A 21170-nucleotide genomic window follows, 5' to 3' on the forward strand; every position below is an offset into this window, starting at 1 on the left:
ACACAAATTAGTTAAGGTGGTAAAAACAAAAAGGGAATCATGAACAGCTCCTAATTGGACGAATAGGCAATACATCTTGATAGGGGCTAAGTTGACAACAGTTGACCAGGAGTTGTGTTGAATAGCTCAGTGAAAATGTTGGACCAGTGCACAGCAGCTGTGAAAAAGGCCCATGTTTGGGATCATTAGGAAACAGGTTGACAATAAAGCTTCTAAGATCTTGATTGTTGTTGTTTAGTCGTTTCTGACTAAATGCTGCCTCGTCTCGCCTGCTTCTTTTCTGCCGGATACAAGGCGAGGCCTGGCCGGGACACAGCGCTCCCTCCGGCCGCCACTGCTTCCATTGCCGCGGCCGCCTCCCCCTCCTCCCTCCGGGGCACCAAGGGTGGATCCCAGGGACCGGCCAGCCCACGGGGGGGGGGGGGGATCCTTCGGAATCCACCAGCCTTAGCTGTAGCGTTGGAGAGGAGATGGCGGCGAACAATATGCATTTATGAATATTATAGGGAGGTATGCCTAATGTGTGGAGGGTTGGGGTTTTTCTGCAGAAGAGCAATAAACACAAAAGCAAAACTTGGCAGCATAGCTTGCCAATCGGCCAGTCACTTTTGGTATAAAGTACAGCAATCCCGCGATAAATGTTCATTTAACTTTCACACTTTCAGCTTTCTGTGCTCAGCAGTGGTTTTTTGTTTTTTTTAATTTAAAATAATGGGGTTGAAAGGATCTGGGGGAAAGACTTGGGCAATCTGGCATGCCGTTGCACCCAGTGTGTTTTGACTACACGCGATTTTGGCTTTCTGGTCCACATAATCGGAGCCGGCCCACTGCGGAGGCAGGGCAAAGCACCCGCTTCAGGCGGCAAAAAAGCAAGAGGCAGCACTCTGCCCACCCCTTCTGCCACCTTGTGGAAGGCTCCCTCCTCTGGCTGAGCTGGGCAAGGGGGGGGTGTTCCAGTGCGCGACAGGAGAAGGGGTCACCTAATGGTAGTTAATTTGTTGCTGATTTTAGGCCTCTGCATAGAGAAACGGGTTACAGCAAGGAAACTACTGTCCTCTGTCAGGGGAGAAATCTATGAGACACAAGAAAATGCAGATGGAACTTTGGTCTCATTTACACTATACATTTAAAACACATGGCTTCCGCAGAGGATTCTGGGAACTGTAGTTTCTTAAATGTGCTGAGCATTGTAGCTCTGTGAGGGGTAAACTATAGTTCCTACGATTCTGGGTGTGTGGGTGGGACCATGTGCTTTAAATGTGCTTTGCATCTATGGTGTGGCTGTGACCTTTCACACATGCTTGATTTTCTGAGAAAGCTGTAAAAAAAAAAACAACAGAGAGATTTATGAGTAGATTTATGGTGAACACGATGGTTTGTAGAATCATGTATAACTTTCCAAGTTGTTCTCTGGCCAGGCCAGAGCACTTCTGTGGCATGTTACCAGGCCCAGAACATTGGTACCAAATCAGTGTCACATTTAGTGTCCCATGCGCTTCATTATAATGCAGTAAGATTGGAATTTTCTCAAAGGGGAACTACACACACTAAAATAAATATTGGAAGAGGAATTGTGAGTCATTGGTGCTTCCATTCCCCAATATAGTGTGTGTGTGTGTGTGTGTGGTGTGTTTGTAGGAATTCTCGCTGTAGGGGAAGGTCTGCCATTCCCTTCAGCAACATACCGCCCTGAAGAAAGAAAGAAATTTCCACAAACTAGTGGAAAACGTTGCAAAATGCCATTCTGGCCCTCCTGAAGATCTGGGTGGATAGTTCTTCTGATGCCTGGGTATCCCTGACTTGCAGTGGCTCTGGAAGGATCTTTCTTAGCAGCCCTGTCTGGAAATGCCTGGGACCCCACCTCCTCCATACAAAGCATGCACTCTGAAACGGAGCTCTAGCCCTACCCCAACGTGCACTTACTAGGGAGTAAGTCTTTCTTCAAAGTAAACTTACTTAGGGTCAAACTGCATTCCTTATGATCAGGAGAAAACAATAGGGCCTGACAATGTTGCATCCCTAGATAACCCCGATTGCAGAAATTGGACACGCGTTTGCTTAGAGTGGCCACTGACACTTGGCCAAAGGACTGGACACCAGTTTGCATACGCTGTGTGTAGATGCACATTTATTATTAGTAATTTGTATTCTACTAAGTCATAGTCACTAGTCCCATTGATTTCAGTGACTCCGAGTATGACTTAGCTGGATATATGATATTACCTTGAGTATGACTGATGTGTTAGGTCACCCTATAATTCTACAGGGGAATATTATACATCTCACTGTAGTGGGGACGACTGTGGCCTAGGTGGTTGTGCTTAGTCTGCTGTTGATGGGCAACTTCAGTGCCCCTGCTCTTCCTTCTGTATCTTTCAGCCAGACCTGGAATGCCCGGCCATTCAAATAGAGGACACCTTCATACAAAGAACTGTCACCAGTCCACATCTTAAGCCTCTGATAGCCCTGAAAATTGACAACTGTCTTCTGTAAAATAGGACACCTGAGCATCTTATATTTGCTTTTCTTCTTCTGCTAATGAGTGAATGTCATGCCATTTCTTCTTTCATCCCGGCCTTTTCCACATTCTGAATAATCTAAATAGGATCCATTTGCTTGTATATTTAGGTTACTTTGCGTGTTGAGACCCCGCAGCCACCCCCTCATTGGGAAATAACTCACACAGAGACACAGATATTAGGTTTATGTTATTGGGCAAATTTTGCCACAACTTTATTAAATTATAGAATGTGAGCTGTATTGGCTTAGGCATTGATTGGACCCAACTATATCTGACTCCTGCCCGCAGTGCAGGAAGTCCGGTAAGGGTAAACCACCGGAAGGGTGAGCCCTGTCGATGCAAACCAACTCAAGCTCCCCCTGGTGTTCCCATTGGGGTCCTGTCAAGGCCCTAGCCCCCAACTGGGCTTCGGACAAGATCAACACCCCCGGATTCCTTTAACGGAATACCCTTAAGCATGGAGGGGCAGGTGATGGCCACACCTCCCCTCCCCCATCACAAGGTCAATCAATGCCTAACCTCAACCCTAACAAAGTTGTGACGATTGCTACGAGGTAGGTGAAAACCAAGTGGCCAGTGCCAATTTGCCAAGTGGAAAAATTCCTACCAGGCCCCTCGGACAACCAAGGCGACCAACCGAAGTCCATAGCAAGGCCATTGCCTATATAACTTTATATATATATATAAAGTATTTTGCTCCCTATGACAAGGAGTGCTAGGATGGGAAGCATCCATGTAATCCACCTTGTCTTAGACACACACCAGTGATGAATCAGAGGAGCACTTTGCGCTTCACTTAGTCCTTAAGGGGGAGAGATAGATAAAGAGAGAGAGAGAGAGAGAGAGAGAGATTGCATTGGAAGTAAGCAGGGACACCGCAGGGGCTTGAACCCTGTCCTGGAAACCAGGAGCGCCAACCACCAGCGTCTTTTGCTTTTTTTTGGCCAATGCAACAAGGTGAAAAGCAAAACCTGAGAGAACACTCTGAATATAGAATGTTCTCTCAGGAAAAAAGAAAACCCTTAAGAATTATGAAGTTGCAGACAGAACACAATCGAGGTTTTATCCCTTGCCGTTAGCAAGGGATATTCACCTAGATGTGTTTAAGTCACAGAGTGCCATGTTGACTGCCATTCATTTGCAGGGCACAACAGTCTTCAAACTCTGCCTTTATGCTCACTTTTTTGTTTGTCCCTCCGAAGTGCGAATTCATGGGCCTAGAAGTTCCTTCTGGTCTGTGAAAAGAAATTTGGACTCATTAGTTTGTCCCCGGCCCTTTCCCGCCAATTCCAGAGAAATGTTTTTGGAACACAGCTCTTCTTACTGACCTGACTTCTGCAGGAAGAGCTGGCTTCACCTGAGTGTGGTGGGCTCTTGGACAGAACTGTGAAGAAATCAAGCGGGGAAAATGGAGAAGCCAGCACAAAAGGATTGTACTGAAAAAGAATACTGAATTGTGGAGTATGAAGTTCACTTGCCGTTAAGTTTCCTGAAGGCTTGCAAAATTCTACTTCTTGTGTCACTGAGATGCACCTGGAAGAGACTAGGGTCTTCAGCAGCCCTCCCCTCCAGACACAGGAGCAAAAACCGCCGGTTACCTAAAGCAGCGCAGTCAAGACGCAGGTGTCTGTCAATCCTGCACTGCAGATGGTCACTTGATGTATCAAGAGCTCTGACACTGCCTCTTACTTGTCAATGGAGCAGATCTGCTTCCGGCACAGGTAGCTCTGTGAGGTCTGTAAAAATAAGAGCTGGAACAAAACAAGGATGGCTGTCCCACCCAAAGATGTACCTTATTGTGTGGTGATGGCACAGGAAAGGGCCTCCCCTGCAGTGGTGTCCCGACAAGAGAAGTCCCTCCAGGTAGAAGCACGGAGAGCAACCGCATTAGGCTTCCGAGTTCGCAGCTCTTCTGAAACAGGGATTGAATAACCAACGTTGCTCAATACAAGCTCTTTGGAATATTTAGTTTTCATATTTGATGGATGATTCCATTTAGAGCCTACCTTTTCTCCAACAGGCTCAGGGTGCTTGAATGGTCCCCCTCACTGCGACCTGAAAGAATCTTTGTACAAAGAGTTGCAGGCAGAGCACAACAGAGATTTTCCCCTCAGCCAAGCACAAGATACTCACCTAGTTGACCTTCAGCCAGAAGACACACAACTGTATTGCTGCTATACTTACGATGGAGCATTTAGAGATTACTTGTTAGTTATTAGTGCCTATCGCCACCTCTGAGAATTCAAAAGTATTTTTAATAGAAGCTACGATTGCAGTTGAAGGTAAATAAGTGAGAGGTTACAGGCAAAGTAAGCAGTTTGCTACACCAGGTTTTAAATATATTACCTTTGGAACAGAAATACTGGCGAGGATCCTGATTTTAGTGTTTGTTGGAAACCCAGCAACTATCAACCCTATCGTGCAAGTTTTCACCAAAAAGTCAGCAATACAATTTGGGTCAAATTAAATTTCTAATAAAGTCTCAGCATTTATGGATCGTGTTCCCTGCATTAAACAATCATACATGTACCCCAGGCAAAGAAAATTGGGAGCTAAATGCCTTCTTTATCTACAGGATTGAAGGGTACAGACCTCTATTCTAAAATGTTTCACAAATGTGGGTTATTATGATTTTGTGTGTCCCTCTCTGGTCATTAGTAGAACAATCAGCCACCCCCTTATGTGTATGTAAAAATGGCCAGAGAGTCAGGATTCATAAGATTTCAAAAAATTTCTCAGTCATTTCAGCCTTACCATTAGCAGAAAAAAATTCTGCCCTTTATGTACAGGAAAAAATGCTCACAGCTCATCCTTTCTAATTGTGAATATGTTTGTGCTTAAACGTTTGCTGGACTTTTTTTGCTTAAAAATGGCTGGCAAAATGGTGAAAACCTCTACTCACTCCAAGGCCTCTACCAGGCCGCCTCTACCAATGCCATCAGTAGATTCACCCTCAAAATGCCTTATTTGCTTTTTCACACTGAAATCAGCAAGGCAACTGTTAGAGACAAAAGAAGCAGTTTGATGCATCAGCTTTTAAAATTGGTATTCTAAATGGGTATTCTACCTTAGGAACAGAAGTACTGGCAAGGATGCAAAATGCTGGCATGTTTGGAACCTTTTGGATTTATACACATCTGAAGGAACCAAAACTCAACAATATTTAGGTGACCCTCTTCTGCAGTTGCCCAATAAGTACAAGTCGTTTGGCTTCATATGCCAAATACCACCACTTTTAAGCAGTTGCTCAAGAGGGTTTGTTATTCTACTCCTTGGAAGCCATAATATACATAAAATTAAGTTCTGCCCACTAGCAAAGGAGCTTATCTATAGTCCACAAGAAGCTACCACAAAATGGCAGCAAAGCATTTTTGTCAACAAGGCAATCTGAGCTAAATTGAAATTAAATGGAACTATGTTGTCTTCTGCGCCTCTGTTTTGCTCTTTATCACATGCACAGCTCTCTTTCCCCCTGGATCCCCCTACCCTTCTCCTTCTAAGTCTTACCTGTGTTAAAATCTTACCCGTCTTGGTTTTTCCAACTTCTGGAGCGAGGTTCTGGAGCGAGTGGTCGCAGACCAGATCCAGGGGCCCTTGGAAGAAGCTGCTTTTCTGGGTCCATTTCCATCAGGGTTTAGGCCTTGGTCGCCCTGCACCTCTGTCGAGAGACAAGGAAAGGCGCTCAGTGACCCCCAGTGCCTTCCATCAGCTTCGGCTGGTGGCCCAGTTGCACCCCTCTCTGGACAGGGATAGCCTGACTCCTGCTGTCTCTGCTCTGGGAACCCCTTCTTGGGTCGTTCTTTCTGTTTTGATTTTGTACATTTGATATTTTATGTGAGCCGCCCTTAGACCTTCGGGTATGGGGCGGTATAGAAATTCAATAAATAGTAACAACAGTAGTGATAATAATCACTTTGGCAACAGAAACGCCAGCCTTCTTTTTATGAAATGGCTTCTCCAGTTGCCTTTTAAAATAAAAGCCTTCTATTTTCTGCAATTATTCTTCACTCTGCTTGAAGCAGACTTCAGATCCACCTACCCTTTCCTCTGCTCCTTTGTACATCCAAAGACTTGTTGGGCGAAAGGAAAATAAACTTGATTTCGCCCCTCATGTTCCTTCATGTATCTTTGTTTTCCCTTGGCCTTTCTAGTCTTCAGGTGTATCTGCTTTTCTTGATTCTCTTTATAATCTTCATCTTGGTGTTTTTTATGAGTTTTCAGTTTAAATTTTTCTTGGCTAAGCTTTCTTTTGGGGGCTTTCTCAAAGTCTAGCATCTGTCTAGAATTTACTCTCCCTGTTTTACTATGATCAATTCTTTGTTGGTCTTCTTGTTTTCTTTCAGTTTCCTTTAAATTTAAAATGTAACCTCTTTTTAGGGAGTTACTGAATTTATTTAGCTTCTGTCTGTCTGTCTAACTTTCTGTCATCTACAAGCAACATTTTAAACTGCCAACTCTGGAGATCACAAGTGAAAATTTGTTGTATCTTTTTTTAAAGTTGTAAATAACAACTTCAGCTCTGACCAGTGAGAGATTTAAAACCAGTATTATTGCCAGGGACAGTCTCACTCCCTAGACTCTGGCTCGCTCCTTCCACCACCTGTCAGTCACAAGGACACATAAAATAGTCCCTTGGCGCATTAATACAGTGGATACAAATGGGTTTGTTTTCAACATGGGATCACTGCGCATGGGGGAGAAATTAGTGCCGGCCCCTCTCCCTAATAACAGGGTTGCTGGGGGGCCAACTTGAATAAAATATGGGGGGCGGGCAGGCAGTAAGCCCTGCCCTACATAGTCACATGACATGGCACACACAATTAAATGGCAATGGCCATCAACTTGGGGGGGGTTTCCAGCCCCCTTAAATATTTTTGGGGGGTTTAAGAGGAGTTAGCTCCTAAGCCAGGGTATGTGTCATTGCTGGATCAATGTCTTTGCTTGCTTGGCTATGTGTAGAATGTGCTGTGCCTTTTAATGACATTTTCCCCAAGTATCGCACTGATCTGAACATTAAAGATTTTGGTAGACACTGCAGCCTGAGTTTGAATTCTTCTTTGAGTGACAGGCAGGAAACTCTCCTCCACAGGGTGCTTTTTTGGAGGTTCTCCTTGGGGGAGGGGCCCCAGGGCCCCCAAAATGGATAGCCTATCGCTTTAAGAAAATGCTAAGAAACTGTTAAAGCTATCTACCTCTATCTATCTATCTATCTATCTATCTATCTATCTATCTATCTATCATCTACAATCAACATCTAAAATTGCCAACTATGAATATCACAAGTGAAAATTTGTTGTATCTTGTTTTAAAGTTGTAAATAATAACTTCAACTTCGACCAGTGAGAGGGTTAAAACCAGTATTTATTGCCAGTGACAGTCAGTGGCGGAGGAAGCCGCTCAGGCGCCTGGGGTACGAGCTGCCCATAGGGGCAGGGCAAGGGTGGGGCAAGCCGTTCATGGGGTGGGGTGCACCGTGGGGCCTCCAAAGTCTGCCTGCCTCCTCCCACTCAGTCACCCTTCAGCTGGGGGGGGGGAGGCAGTGTGTGTACTGTTAGGGCAGCACGGGAGCCTGCGCATGCCCAAGCCACCACATCTCCCAGGAGAGACGCTTGGCTTGGGCCCACTGCAGGCCCCGTGGTGAGTGCCGTCCGGCATTTTGTCACCCTCCTCAGTGGGGACACCCAGGGCGGCCCCACACCTACCGCACCCCCCTTCCTTCGCCCCTGGTTGCAGGTGGTGTGGCCGGGGGTTCGGGGGGAGAACTGCCCCCCTAATCAAGTAAATAAAAAAAATACTTAACTGACCAATTGTGTGGCAAGTAATTCAATTCTGCCCCCCGCCCCCGGTTGCTGTGTGTCCTCTTTTTCCAGGACACATCCTCTTTTTCAGGGGTAGCATTCTAAAAAATTGCCAAAATGTCTCTGGCTATACTTTCTGGATGAGTCCTAGACAACACTGGTGATTTAAGATTTGCTTTCCCCATCTCTTCTCTTCTCCTGCCCCCCTCAGCAATATATCACAGCTTCTATAGCCTACATATGGTGTTGTTGTTGTTGTTTAGTCGTTTAGTCGTGTACGACTCTTCGTGACCCCATGGACCAGAGCACGCCAGGCACTCCTGTCTTCCACTGCCTCCCGCAGTTTGGTCAAACTCATTTTGGGAGCTTTGAGAACACTGTCCAGCCATCTCATCCTCTGTCGTCCCCTTCTCCTTGTGCCCTCCATCTTTCCCAACATCAGGGTCTTTTCCAGGGAGTCTTCTCTTCTCATGAGGTGCCAAAGTCTTGGAGCCTCAGCTTCAGGATCTGTCCTTCCAGTGAGCCCTCAGGGCTGATTTCCTTAAGAATGGAGAGATTTGATCTTCTTGCAGTCCATGGGACTCTCAAGAGTCTCCTCCAGCACCAGAATTCAAAAGCATCCATTCTTCGGCGATCAGCCTTCTTTATGGTCCAGCTCTCACTTCCATACATCACTACTGGGATAACCATAGCTTTAACTATACGGACCTTTGTTGGCAAGGTGATGTCTCTGCTTTTTAAGATGCTGTCTAGGTTTGTCTTGCTTTTCTCCCAAGAAGCAGGCGTCTTTTAATTTTGTGACTGCTGTCACCATCTGCAGTGATCATGGAGCCCAATAAATTAAAATCTCTCACTGCCTCCATTTCTTCCCCTTCTATTTGCCAGGAGGTGATGGGACCAGTGGCCATGATCTTCGTTTTTTTGATGTTGAGCTTCAGACCATATTTTGCGCTTTCTCTCACCCTCAATAAAAGGTTCTTTAATTCCTCCTCATTTTCTGCCATCAAGGTTGTGTCATCTGCATATCTGAGGTTGTTGATATTTCTTCCGGCAATCTTAATTCCGGCTAGGGATTCATCCAGTCCAGCCTTTCGCATGATTAATTCTGCATATAAGTTAAATAAGCAGGGAGACAATATACAGCCTTGTCGTACTCCTTTCCCAATTTTGAACCAATCAGTTGTTCCATATCCAATTCTAACTGTAGCTTCTTGTCCCACATAGAGATTTATCAGGAGACAGATGAGGTGATCAGGCACTCCCAATTCTTTACTTTTTACTTAATCAAACTTTGCCATAGTTTGATTAAATCTGCAGTGCAACTGCAGTAGGAATACTGTGTAGAGTTCTGGTCACTGGACCTCAAAAAGGATATTGCGGAGCCCAGAAAAGTGCTGAAAGGGGCAGTCAAAACGATTGGGTCAGGAGCAGTTCTCCTTGGAGGAAAGTTTACATTGAGCTTTTTAGCTTAGCAAAAAGATGCGTAAGGTGGGACATGATAGGGGAATATTAAATTACACATGGGTGATGAAGAGAAAGTGGACAGATCCCCCCCCCTCATAATAGTATAAGCTGTCTAATGAAACTGATTGCTGATTGAGGAGAGCCAAGAGGAAGACAAACACTTCACACAGTGTGTAGTTAAAATGAGGCATTTATTGCAACAAGATGTGACAGACACTCTGAAGACAGGCTAGAAATAGACAGAAATACGCAGTGATGGCTACCAACTTAGAAGCTTTTTAAACTATCCGCGATGGCTTTGTTCTGCCTCCAGGACTGGCGACACCATGTCTCTGAAGAGCACCATCTTTCTCATAGGCACCCGTCTGGCCACTGTGGGGAATGATGACCTCTGGTCCTGATCCAGCACGACTCTTACGTTGTTATGGCAAGCAGATAGTCAGCAGGCAAAGCTTTTTGAGCATGCAGGGTTTGCGATGATGGGCAAAAACAGTACCTGGTGAATGTCTGCTTGCCTCGCAGCTTTTAAAAGCATGGGCTCAAGCCCTTTGAGATGGCTCATCCAGGTTCAGTGAAGTCAAGTCTCTCACAAAGAGTTCTTTAAAGTGACAGTGTGAATGTAGCCATGGGAACCTGGCAGCCCTGCTTAGGAGTTCCCAGCCCCAAATTGCCAGCAAGCAGTTCCAGCTAATGACAGAGGTCATCCCATGTTGGACAAATGCCAGGGCCCAGAGGACTGAAGGAGCCACCATTTTTTTCCTCACATTAGGCCAATCCCAAAGTCAGATGCTATAGTCCTGAGCTTCTGGGGTTAAGAGGAATGATGGTCTTCTGTGGGTGTGGGGCTCCTGGGCAGGCTGAGTTAATGCAGGAGGCCTGCTTGACAGATCCCACCCCTCTCACCAATCACCTGAGAGGAGAGGGTATGGCATCTTGCCTGTCCTGAAGCCAGGATCAGGAAGGAGGCAGAGAGAGGGATGGATAACTTAAGGCTGGAGACAGGAAATTGAATATCACCTTTATAAAGGTAAAGGGAGCCTTGACCATTAGGTCCAGTCGTGGTCGACTCTGGGGTTGCGGCGCTCATCTCGCTTTATTGGCAGAGGGAGCTAGCGTACAGCTTCTGGGTCATGTGGCCAGCATGACTAAGCTGCTTCTGGTGAACCAGAGCAGCGCACGAAAATGCCATTTACCTTCCCACCGGAGCGGTACCTATTTATCTACTTGCACTTTGACGTGCTTTCGAACTGCTAGGTTGGCAGGAGCAGGGACCGAGCAACGGGAGCTCACCCCGTCGCGGGGATTCAAACCGCCGACCTTCTGATCGGCAAGTCCTAGGCTCTGTGGTTTAACCCACAGCACCACCCGCGTCCTATCACCTTTATAGATCCTATTTAATTAAATGTCTTCTCTTGGGGATATTTCATCTGCAACAGAAGGTGTATAGTAAGACTAAATTGGGAAATTGCTCCCCCAAAATATATTTTGCCCAAGGGCCTACAGTAAAGTCCCAACCAGGGCCAGCCCAAGGCATTTTGCTGCCTGAGGTACAACAGTCAAGAGGCATAATATCCAAGGCCAGCCAAGTCATTTTGGCACATGTGGCAGAAAATTCCACAAGCAGCTCTTCCTCTCCTTGCCACTAAAAAATTCTAATAATGATTTGTTGCCCTCTCATTATATCTCAAAGCAGCTGCCTGAGGCAATCACCTCACTCTGCCTAATGGTAGAGCTGGCCCTGGTTTGCATGTGGAGTGCAAAGTGGCCTTGTTCCACTTTTAAATCTGGAGGATTTGAGCTTACTTAGCAGTGTACTGCGTATTTTTGCTTGCAACAATGCATTTAAATTACAACAGGAGCAGAACCTAGCCTCCATTCAATCTGGTTTCAAAACCCAGAGATGTAATCTTCTTCGCTGTTTGGGACTGAGTGCCTTGTGTTGTACCACTTGGAATCCAAATTGTCTATGTAAGGATATGACTCAGAATAATTTGAGGAAAAAATAGAACGCAGAAGAATAATCAGACTGCTGACTGAACGGCTCAGATTAACTGCCAAAAGTGCATTTATGTGTAGGCTTATAGATGGGAATAACCCAGAGGAGAATAAAGGGGTCTTTGCAATGCCACAAAATTAGTACATAACAGCTTTCTTTGCTCTGGGTTACAAAGAGAGTTGCCAGATGTGGATCGTTTAAATGGCTGCCGTCCCATGTTATTCCAGCATGTCACAGCCTCCTAGACAAAAATGGGTCCCTTCAGAACATAGCCATTCCAATAATTCGGTGAGGCAGCTTTGATTTTGTTGATTTAAAATTGTTTTTATGTACCATGTGCATGACAGTTACAAGCATGAAAATAAGTGTTCCATTATAGAGCTACCTTCCCAGTCAAAAGGAGTGTGCTCATAAGGCCTTACATTAGTAACATGGGACACCTGCGTGTGGATACCTTGGGGTCTGAAATACGTCCAGAAGAATAACTTTGAAGCCCCATCCACCCCTCTCTATCCCCATCAGCAGAGGGCAGTAGACACATACTAGCCCTGGATTACAAATGACAAACCTAGACAGCATCTTAAAAAGCAGAGACATCACCTTGCCAACAAAGGTCTGTATAGTTAAAGCTATGGTTTTCCCAGTAGTGATGTATGGAAGTGAGAGCTGGACCATAAAGAAGGCTGATCGCCGAAGAATGGATGCTTTTGAATTCTGGTGCTGGAGGAGACTCTTGAGAGTCCCATGGACTGCAAGAAGATCAAACCTACCCATTCTTAAGGAAATCAGCCCTGAGTGCTCACTGGAAGGACAGATCGTGAAGCTGAGGCTCCAAGACTTTGGCCACCTCATGAGAAGAGAAGACTCCCTGGAAAAGACCCTGATGTTGGGAAAGATGGAGGGCACAAGGAGAAGGGGACGACAGAGGATGAGATGGTTGGACAGTGTTCTAGAAGCTACCAGCATGAGTTTGACCAAACTGTGAGAGGCAGTGGAAGACAGGAGTGCCTGGCGTGCTCTGGTCCAGGGGGTCACGAAGAGGCGGACACGACTAAACGACTGAACAACAACAAGTCCTGGATTGATTAAGAGCCATTGCAGTTAATGGTTAGAGTGCTGGGCTAGGACCAGGCAGATCCAGGTTCAGATCCCTACTCAGCCAAGAAGCCCCATTGGGCGTCCTTCAGCCAGTCAACCTCTCTCATCTGAACCTAGCTGAGGACAGAAAGGGGAGACATGATGTCTGTTGCCTTGAGCCCCATGGACAGAATACAAGTGTGTTGTCTACTCTAGAAAGTAACCAAAGGACCCTTGGTCATCTTGCCTGCTGGGTCCCTGCAGAAGCCTTGCACCTTTGCCACTGAAAATATTGGGGTGGGGTGGGGGAATTGATCTTCCAGGCATCATTTGAAATTCTTCTCAGAAAAGCCAAGGACAGGTAACCCAGAAACTATAATTCCGTCCGTTTTGCCCCCTTCCAATGCACACAGCGCTCTAACCATTTGACAGGCTGCCTTTACAGACTGTCAGATGCCTTCTGCACAGATGCACAGCTCTGCAGTGTGTACATACACTGTTCCTGGCTTGGGGACAAAACCCCATAAACAGGGATGCAAGGGGCTAGTTATACAAGTGGCTATTGAACTCGGACAGGCCACAAGCCTGGCAGCTGGAGCCAAAGCCTTTTGCATGATCTCCGTAGCTCCTGCCAAGAATGCCCAGGGGAGCCAACTGGGAGCTCTCGCTTAGCCTTAACCGTTGGATTGCTGGCTTTGTGGGATTATCATTCCCAGTACACAGGAACTGCAATCCAAAGCCAAGACACCACCATCTTCTCTGAGATGGAAACAGCTTTTTTTTTTTTTTAGGAAAAGTGGGGGGGGAATGGAAATCTGTTTGCTTGCACTCAGATGCAGACAGCTAACTGATGTGTGTGAAGGGAATCTCTCTCTCTCTCTCTCTCTCTCTCTCTCTGTGTGTGTGTGTGTTGTGTGAGAGAGAGAGAGAGAGAGAGAGAGAGAGAGAGAGAGAGAGGCATTTGCTCAGCACTGGAAGACAGAGCACATAAGAGATGGAGGTTAACCTGCTGCAACAGCATAATTAACAGAATTTGCATATAAATTTCAGCAGGTTTAAAAGATACCAAGTTAGCTGGTAATCTCTGTTTCCCCCACCTCTGCGCCATAACATTTTCAAACAGAGTTTTGTATAGAAATGGAGTTAGAGCAAAATACACATCAGGAGGCTTTGTTTGGTCAGAATCAAGTTTACACTTCCAGAGTGCTTTTATAAAAAATATAAACTTTATTTTTCAGTTTTCACAAGATTACAAATACACACCTTACATATTTTGAATGCAATTACATATTTGGACTCCCCCCCCCTTTTTGTGGTTCATTTTCTACTTTAGATTTTTAACATTTCACTTTACTCCATTTTTAAGTTTTTCTTCCATTTATCTTAGTAATATTTTTTAACTGCTTGATTTAAATTAATCCTACTAATTAACTTATTTGCATGCCAGAACTTTCCAGATATTCTGCAAATTTTCCCCATTCTTTAATAATTTCGCCCCTCTTGGCGTCTTATCACACCCGTCATCTTTGCCATTTCGGCATAATCCATAATCCTTCCAGAGATAACGCTAAATACATGACTTCTGGTAAATGAGCTGCCAGAGGTCTGTGAAAAATTGTGCCCCAGGCTTTTTAGACTCATCTGCCATGTACTATCTGAAACCAAAGGGGCTCATGGGTTGCCAGATGTGATTCCCCACCCCCAGCTCAGCTACCTCACTACCAGGGCAGTTCAGTCCCCCGTCTTGCAGAGGGCATGAACAAACTGGCAGCAGAGGGACAGGTGCCCTGCAAGGACCAGAGGGAGAGCAATGCTTAACAATTTTTATTTATTTTCCATTTAATATTATACATCCATATCATCATTATCCACTTGAGCACTTTGGCTCTTTAGAGCCTATCGACTTCCATCCCTCCCGCCTCATGGCTTTCAAAATTAACCTTTATATCACTGCATTTTGTATGTTTTCCAATTCTAATTACACACATTACAAAACAGTTCAAACTTTAAATAAAAACAGAAAGATAGAAAACTTCTCATTACAAGTCTCCAGACAACCCTGCTAGTGATGTTAATTGCTTACAATAATCTTCCACATATCGTATAAATTTACTCCAGTCCTTTTGGAATACTTGATCATGCTGCTTTCAGATTTTTCCTGTCAGCTTTGCCAGTTAGTTCTGCAAAGTCCATCATCTTCATCTGCCACTCTTCTTTCGTTGGTACTTTTTCATGTTTCCATTTTTGGGCTAAAAGAATTCTAGTCCCATGGAGGAATAGATGAGACTGGGGGTGCACAGCCATCTCCCCATTGCTTGAAGCCTAGAAGCTTTTATTCAACCAAGGAGCACTGCTCCACTTGATTTCCCAGTAATGTGCTCCATTGGCCTGGTGATGTGCCTAGACCAGGAGTTGGCAACCTAAGGCCCATGGGCCACAAGCGGCCCACGGGGGTCATTTAACCGGCCCACGAGTCGCCCCCAAACCGGGCCACCCACTTGGTGAGTCCCCGTGCGCTTCCACAGCACCAGAAATCGCGTCTGCGCATGCACAGGCGCAAGAAATTGCGGGTGCGCGCACGATCCGGCCCACAGAGGGATCTCCTCTGGAGTGAACCGGCCGAGGTGAGGTAAACCTTGCCTAGACTGAATTCCCACCAGTCCCAGGTTCAGAACCCACCACCAAAGAAAGCTAAACTGGAACAGAAGTGAGGATATTGGCTGCTAAGAAACAATTCACTTGTCGCTCCTCGTGTTTGACTGTACATGTAGAAGCACCACCTCAGGTTGCCAACTGGCTGTCTTCTGTCCTGCCCCCTTCATGCCAGCATGCCTATGGTTTGGGTTTTTTTTTTAAGTGCTGTGCCTAGGCCTGGTTCTGATCCAGGCTATGTTTATTTTATTTTTAGCAGCTGTCTAGCAGAGCTGTTCTTTCGCAGAGCCAGTCAGCACCAGTCAGTTCAGGCATAGGAGAGCAACTATGACGGTCTACACTGGGAGTTTGTGGCCAGGGCCCTATCCTGAGTCAAGAGAACGGTAAATTTTGTATGCCACTAAGGGCAGAAAGATGGGGAGAGAGATGTAAACTGTTGGGCCCAAACCACTAGGAAGATCTTCCACTAAGTTTTTTTTTTTTTTAAATGAACAGGAGCAGTGCGATAACAACAATAGTTAAATTGGACTTGTGCAAGAGAACTTCCCGGTGGATTGTTTCCCACACAGAACCGGTCCTAACATGAGGTAGTTTGAGGCGACTGCCTCAGGCGGCAGATGCCAGGGTGGGAGCAATGGCAAGATGCTGAAGGACAGAGCTGTGGCCTGCGCTGTGCTTCCTCAGCTGTACTCGGGGGTGATAGCATCGTGCTGACCTGCCTTGCATTGAAAAAATATTCAGTTCCCCGTCCATTTAACGTTCATGCCTGGAAGGGGGCAGAGATGGTAATCTTGTCCATCACTTCAAGCAGCAAAATGTCTGGTTCTGACCCCCATTAATGGAAGGGAGTGCCATTTTTACTCTTGCCGTGGGCAGTGACATGTTTTGAGGTGGTTCTACCCACAGTGGGGCCAGAGGGCATTTCCACACACTTAGCAGGACAGTAACCCAGACGCCATCAAGATGGGAAACCATGCTGCTAGATGCTCCCCCATCATCCCTGACCACGGGCCATGATGATGGGGGATGATGGGATCTGTAGTCCATCTTGAATGCCACAGGTTCCCCATCCCTTTTGTGAAGGAATATGGTGATAGGGAAATTTTCTACAGGGCCCAAGTCATAGACAAGTGTGTGTGCATACAACCTGAATACATTTTTGTTTATTTATTTTATTTATTTATTGAATTTATATACCGCCCTGTACCCGGAGATGTCAGGGCAGTTCACAGAACAAAATCAAAATATAAAACCACAAAATATACAATCAAAATAAAAGCAGCAACTCAATAACGCCCCCCCCAAAAAAACCCACATTTTAAAAGGGCACAGGACTTCCCAGAGAGCTGAAACTTGCCATGACTACAGTCGTGTTTATGAAATAATAGGATTATATTGTACAGTATATGTTATTATTTTACATGTCACTTTGGGAGGGTTTCTTTGCACATTTAATTTTTAAATTTAAAAATAAACTATTTGAATCCATTAAGTAAGTAAGTAAGTAAGTGTCTGTGGAAGACTGTGTTTTCGCAGGGTATGAATTTGTACCATCTAAATAGCATGGAGGAAATATTTCACTGTGTGTATCCAGGACTTAATACAACGTGTGTTTTTGGATGGTGGTGAAGCAGAAGGCGCCGTGTGAGTTGTCGTCGTTTATATCCTGAATGGGGTGGTTAGTGTTGGCTGCTTTTATTTGAAGAGGGTGTGCGCTTAGCAGGCAGCTGGGGGCAAATTTACCTCCCACCTTTCTGTAAAATATGATAGACAGTTCACAGTTAAAAACAAAAACCATGCACAGGGTTCAGAAACATCACAACTGCAGTCCTGCCAACCAAAACAGTCTTAAGAGGTCAGGAAAAGCAGCAGAAGCATAAAAAAAAATCAGCTAATAGAATATTAGACAAAAGCTCAGTGAAATAAAATCATCTTCATTTCCTGCCTAAAAATGAGCAGCGACAGGATCAAGCAGATGAACTTTCGGAGTGGTTCCAGGTCCTTGTCTTAGGACTCCACTCAGCAGATATTGAGGAAACTCCAATCCAGACCTCAGAAGAGAGACGAAAGTCTCAGGCCAGCTGAAATAGAAGCTGGTGATCTTTGAGATATTCTCAGCCCAGATGGTTGAGGGTTTTTCTTGACTGAATAAAATATAACTTCATTTATGTTCAGTGAACAAGGGAATCCTGAGTGTGAGCAACTTCAAAATGCATGGAGTCTGGAGATTATACAATGCCAAATAATTTTTGAAAAGGACCTGCAAGGCACATAAATTTAGGGCATAATCAGATAGTCCACTGAGAGTGTGATTCTGTACATATTGGCAAGGGTGTAAGGATTAGTTTCCTAGTAAGTTAGATGTTATGTCATTTGAAATATGTACCAGTGGTTGGTAAGCCTTAATTTTAGACGCAGATGTCCTGATACAACAAGGACAATTAGAATGTCAAAACAGGTGCTTGTGAATGCACACCCTATGCAGATGCGCATCATGATGTGCCTTCGCATTTTGGTGTCTTTATGCGCCCTGCTGAACTACTTGGCTGTGTGTCCATGTGTGTTTTCTGAACAGGAGAATAATTGGACTACACACAATTAGATCTGGATTGTGGCCAGCCTATTAAAACAACAGTTATTTTTACATATATTTACACACACACACACACACACACACAATGTGCAGGATTGCAACCAAATTTAGTCTGCATCAGTAATCTGTATACATAATGCAAAAGTAGCTATTAAATATTTACAGCTAGAAGGCGTGCTATTTGGAATGCAGGAAGAAAATAGAAATATAGGTTGTGGGGTTATCTGAGGCCATATGGAAATTTTGATCTATGGCTCTCAGGCTGATTTCCAATGTGTCATGCGTCTCACTTGCTTCTTACCTATGTGCATTTGTCATATCTAAATGGGTGGCTGCGGTTCTTTTTCTTTCTTAGTCTTCCTTGTGCTGTTGTCAAAGTATAGAGGCCATAGGAAACACAGGACCCTAGCAAGATTTAAAGTACGTATAGAGAGAACAGGAAATAGCCAGGATTCCACTCCCGGCTGGAATTTCATTCAGCAGCCCAGATCCAGAGAAGGGACCCAGCAAAGAAAAATCCAGACCCGTCAGGAAAATTTGCCTTTGAAGATCCATTCAAACTAGCATGCCGCAATCTGAGTTTTGTCCATTTTTCTGAGAGTGTAGCGTGATCTGATGAGTTGGAGTTGGGGAGGAAAGAGCTGAAAATCAGATCTCTGGGAAGGGATTCTAAGGCCCGTCATCTCTGATTTTGGGACAGGAAGAACATGGCTGGTGGCCAGGGGTAAATGAATTTGCAACAGCCAAGCATACCATAGCAGCAAGTTTGATTCAGACCTCGTAGTCAACACAGACCTGCCCTATCTGTCACTCCCCAAGCCAGGTGTAGCCCATCGACCATGTATTATAACGGAAGTGGTGCATGATAACTCCTTGTTTTTGCCACTCATCAAAGTCTGTGTGGCTTATATATAGGCTTTGTTGTGCCTGGAGGTTCAGTCACGGAGGAGACGGCTTTCAAGTGCTGCTTGCCATGATGGAGGCAGCAGTGCTTCTGAGTACAAGTTGCTGGAAACCACGGGAAGGGAGAAGGCGCTTGTGCTCAGGTTCTGCTCCCTGGTTCCCCATAGGCATCTGGTTGGCCAATGGGAGAACAGAATGCTGGATGAGATGGGCCTTTGGTCTGGGGAGCACATTCCACAAGTGGGGAGCCACTGCAGAAAAGGCCCCTTCTTGCGTTGCCACCATCCAGACCTCTTGTGGAAGAGGCACATGAAGGAGGGCCTCAGAGGATGATCTGGGGCTCCAGGTGAGTTCATTTGGGGACAGGTAGAAGAAGAAGAAGGGACGCGGGTGGCGCTGTGTGTTAAGCCACGGAGCCTAGGACTTGTCAATCAGAAGGTCGGTGGTTCGAATCCCTGTGATGGGGTGAGGTCCGGTTGCTCGGTCCCCGCTCCTGCCAACCTAGCAGTTCGAAAGCACGTCAAAGTGCAAGTAGATAAATAGGTATCGCTCTGGTGGGAAGGTAAATGGCATTTCTGTGCACTGCTCTGGTTTGCCAGAAGTGGCTTAGTCATGCTGGCCACATGACCCGGAAGCTGTACGCCGGCTCCCTCGGCCAGTAAAGCGAGATGAGCGCCGCAACCCCAGAGTCGGTCACGACTGGACCTAATGGTCAGGGGTCCCTTTACCTTAAGAAGAAGAAGAAGAAGAAGAAGGAGAAGAAGAGTTTGGATTTGATATCCCGCCTTTCACTCCCTTTAAGGAGTCTCAAAGCGCTTCACAATCTCCTTTCCCTTCCTCCCCCACAACAAATACTCTGTGAGGTGAGTGGGGCTGAGACTTCAAAGAAGTGTGACTGGCCCAAGGTCACCCAGCAGCTGCATGTGGAGGACCAGGGAAGCGAACCCGGTTCACCAGATTACGAGTCCACTGCTCTCAACCACTACACCACGCCGTCCTGAGCCGTTTAAGGTTTCGTACGTCAAAACCAGGACTTTTAATTGGGCCCAGAAACTGATTGGCAGCCTGAGAGTCATTGCTTTAACTATGGAAACGCAACATACAAATAAAATGAGGAGGTAGGACAACTCTGGGCGGTAATTTAGGCTGAGTCTAAGTGACTTGTCCTGGCGGGCCTTGTATTTGGAGCTGGGCTTCATTAACAAGTGTTATGACCCAGCAACCTGTTGCCTCTTGGATGGAGGTGCTGGTGGGCTGGAGGGCTTGGATCCCAAGGGGTGAGGGATAAGGGGTTCAGGCTCTCTCTAGTGCAGGGATTTTCCAACCTGAGGCCACGTTCTCCCATGGGCAACCTCCTGCCAATGCTGGGTGCGGCCAGAGGCAAGGAGTGGGTAGGGTCAGAGGCAAGAGTGGCGGCTTCTTCATGCCTTTGCACGGGAGGCAACATTCCAGCCACACAAAAGGAGATTTCTTACACCCTCACCACCCTCCACCAGAAACTGTCAGAGTTCAAGGGCACATTCCAGACAGGCAAAAGTACTCAGAGAGGGCATGGAGGAAGGTGGGGGAGGCGCATGGCCCCCAGAGGGTGGGTGTGGCCAGATAAGAGAGGCCTGCAGAGCCTCCTTCAGGCCCCAGGGCCTGAGGTCCCCCACCCCTTGTTCTAGCCACGGATTCCCCTCACCGCCACCCCCTGCTCTTAACAGTAGTGTCCAGTGGGGTGAGGCACCAGTGAGCTCAAAAGAGGGCTGAGGGAACAAAGGGATCAGTGCAGTTCAGCAGTGGGGGTAGGGAAACACAAGGGATAGCTGGGATGATAATAATAATAATAATAATAATAATAATAATAATAATAATAATAATAATTTATTATTTGTACCCCGCCCATCTGGCTGGGTTTCCCCAGCCACTCTGGGCGGCTTGCATAGAAACCAAAAATACACTAAAATATCACACATTAAAAACTTCCCTGAGCAGGGCTGCCTTAAGATGTCTTCTGAATGTCAGGTACTTGTTTTTCTCTTTGACATCTGGTGGGAGGGTGTTCCACAGGACGGGCGCCACTACCGAGAAAACCCTCTGCCTGGTTCCCTGTAGCTTTGCTTCTCGCAGCAAGGGAACCGCCAGAAGGCCCTCGGAGCTGGACCTCAGTGTCCGGGCAGAACG

At 46.0% G+C, this 21170-nt stretch overlaps 1 protein-coding gene across 1 annotated transcript; it reads right to left on the reverse strand.

The window, feature by feature from the left end:
* Nucleotides 1-545: 545 nt before the first annotated feature.
* Nucleotides 546-19888, reverse strand: LOC310752946 (uncharacterized protein). The gene is made up of 8 exons (XM_083594131.1): nt 19879-19888; nt 6561-7038; nt 6046-6179; nt 4528-4586; nt 4314-4433; nt 4000-4054; nt 3702-3905; nt 546-2466 (listed from the first exon to the last, which is right to left on the reverse strand). Exons 2-5 carry the CDS (start codon nt 6631-6633, stop codon nt 4409-4411), a joined length of 291 nt encoding a protein of 96 aa, XP_083450257.1. The 5' UTR covers nt 6634-7038; nt 19879-19888; the 3' UTR covers nt 546-2466; nt 3702-3905; nt 4000-4054; nt 4314-4408.
* Nucleotides 19889-21170: the final 1282 nt, after the last annotated feature.

The sequence above is a fragment of the Podarcis filfolensis genome (assembly GCF_964270895.1).
Source record: "Podarcis filfolensis genome assembly, chromosome: 17".
NCBI classification, from domain to species: domain Eukaryota; kingdom Metazoa; phylum Chordata; class Lepidosauria; order Squamata; family Lacertidae; genus Podarcis; species Podarcis filfolensis.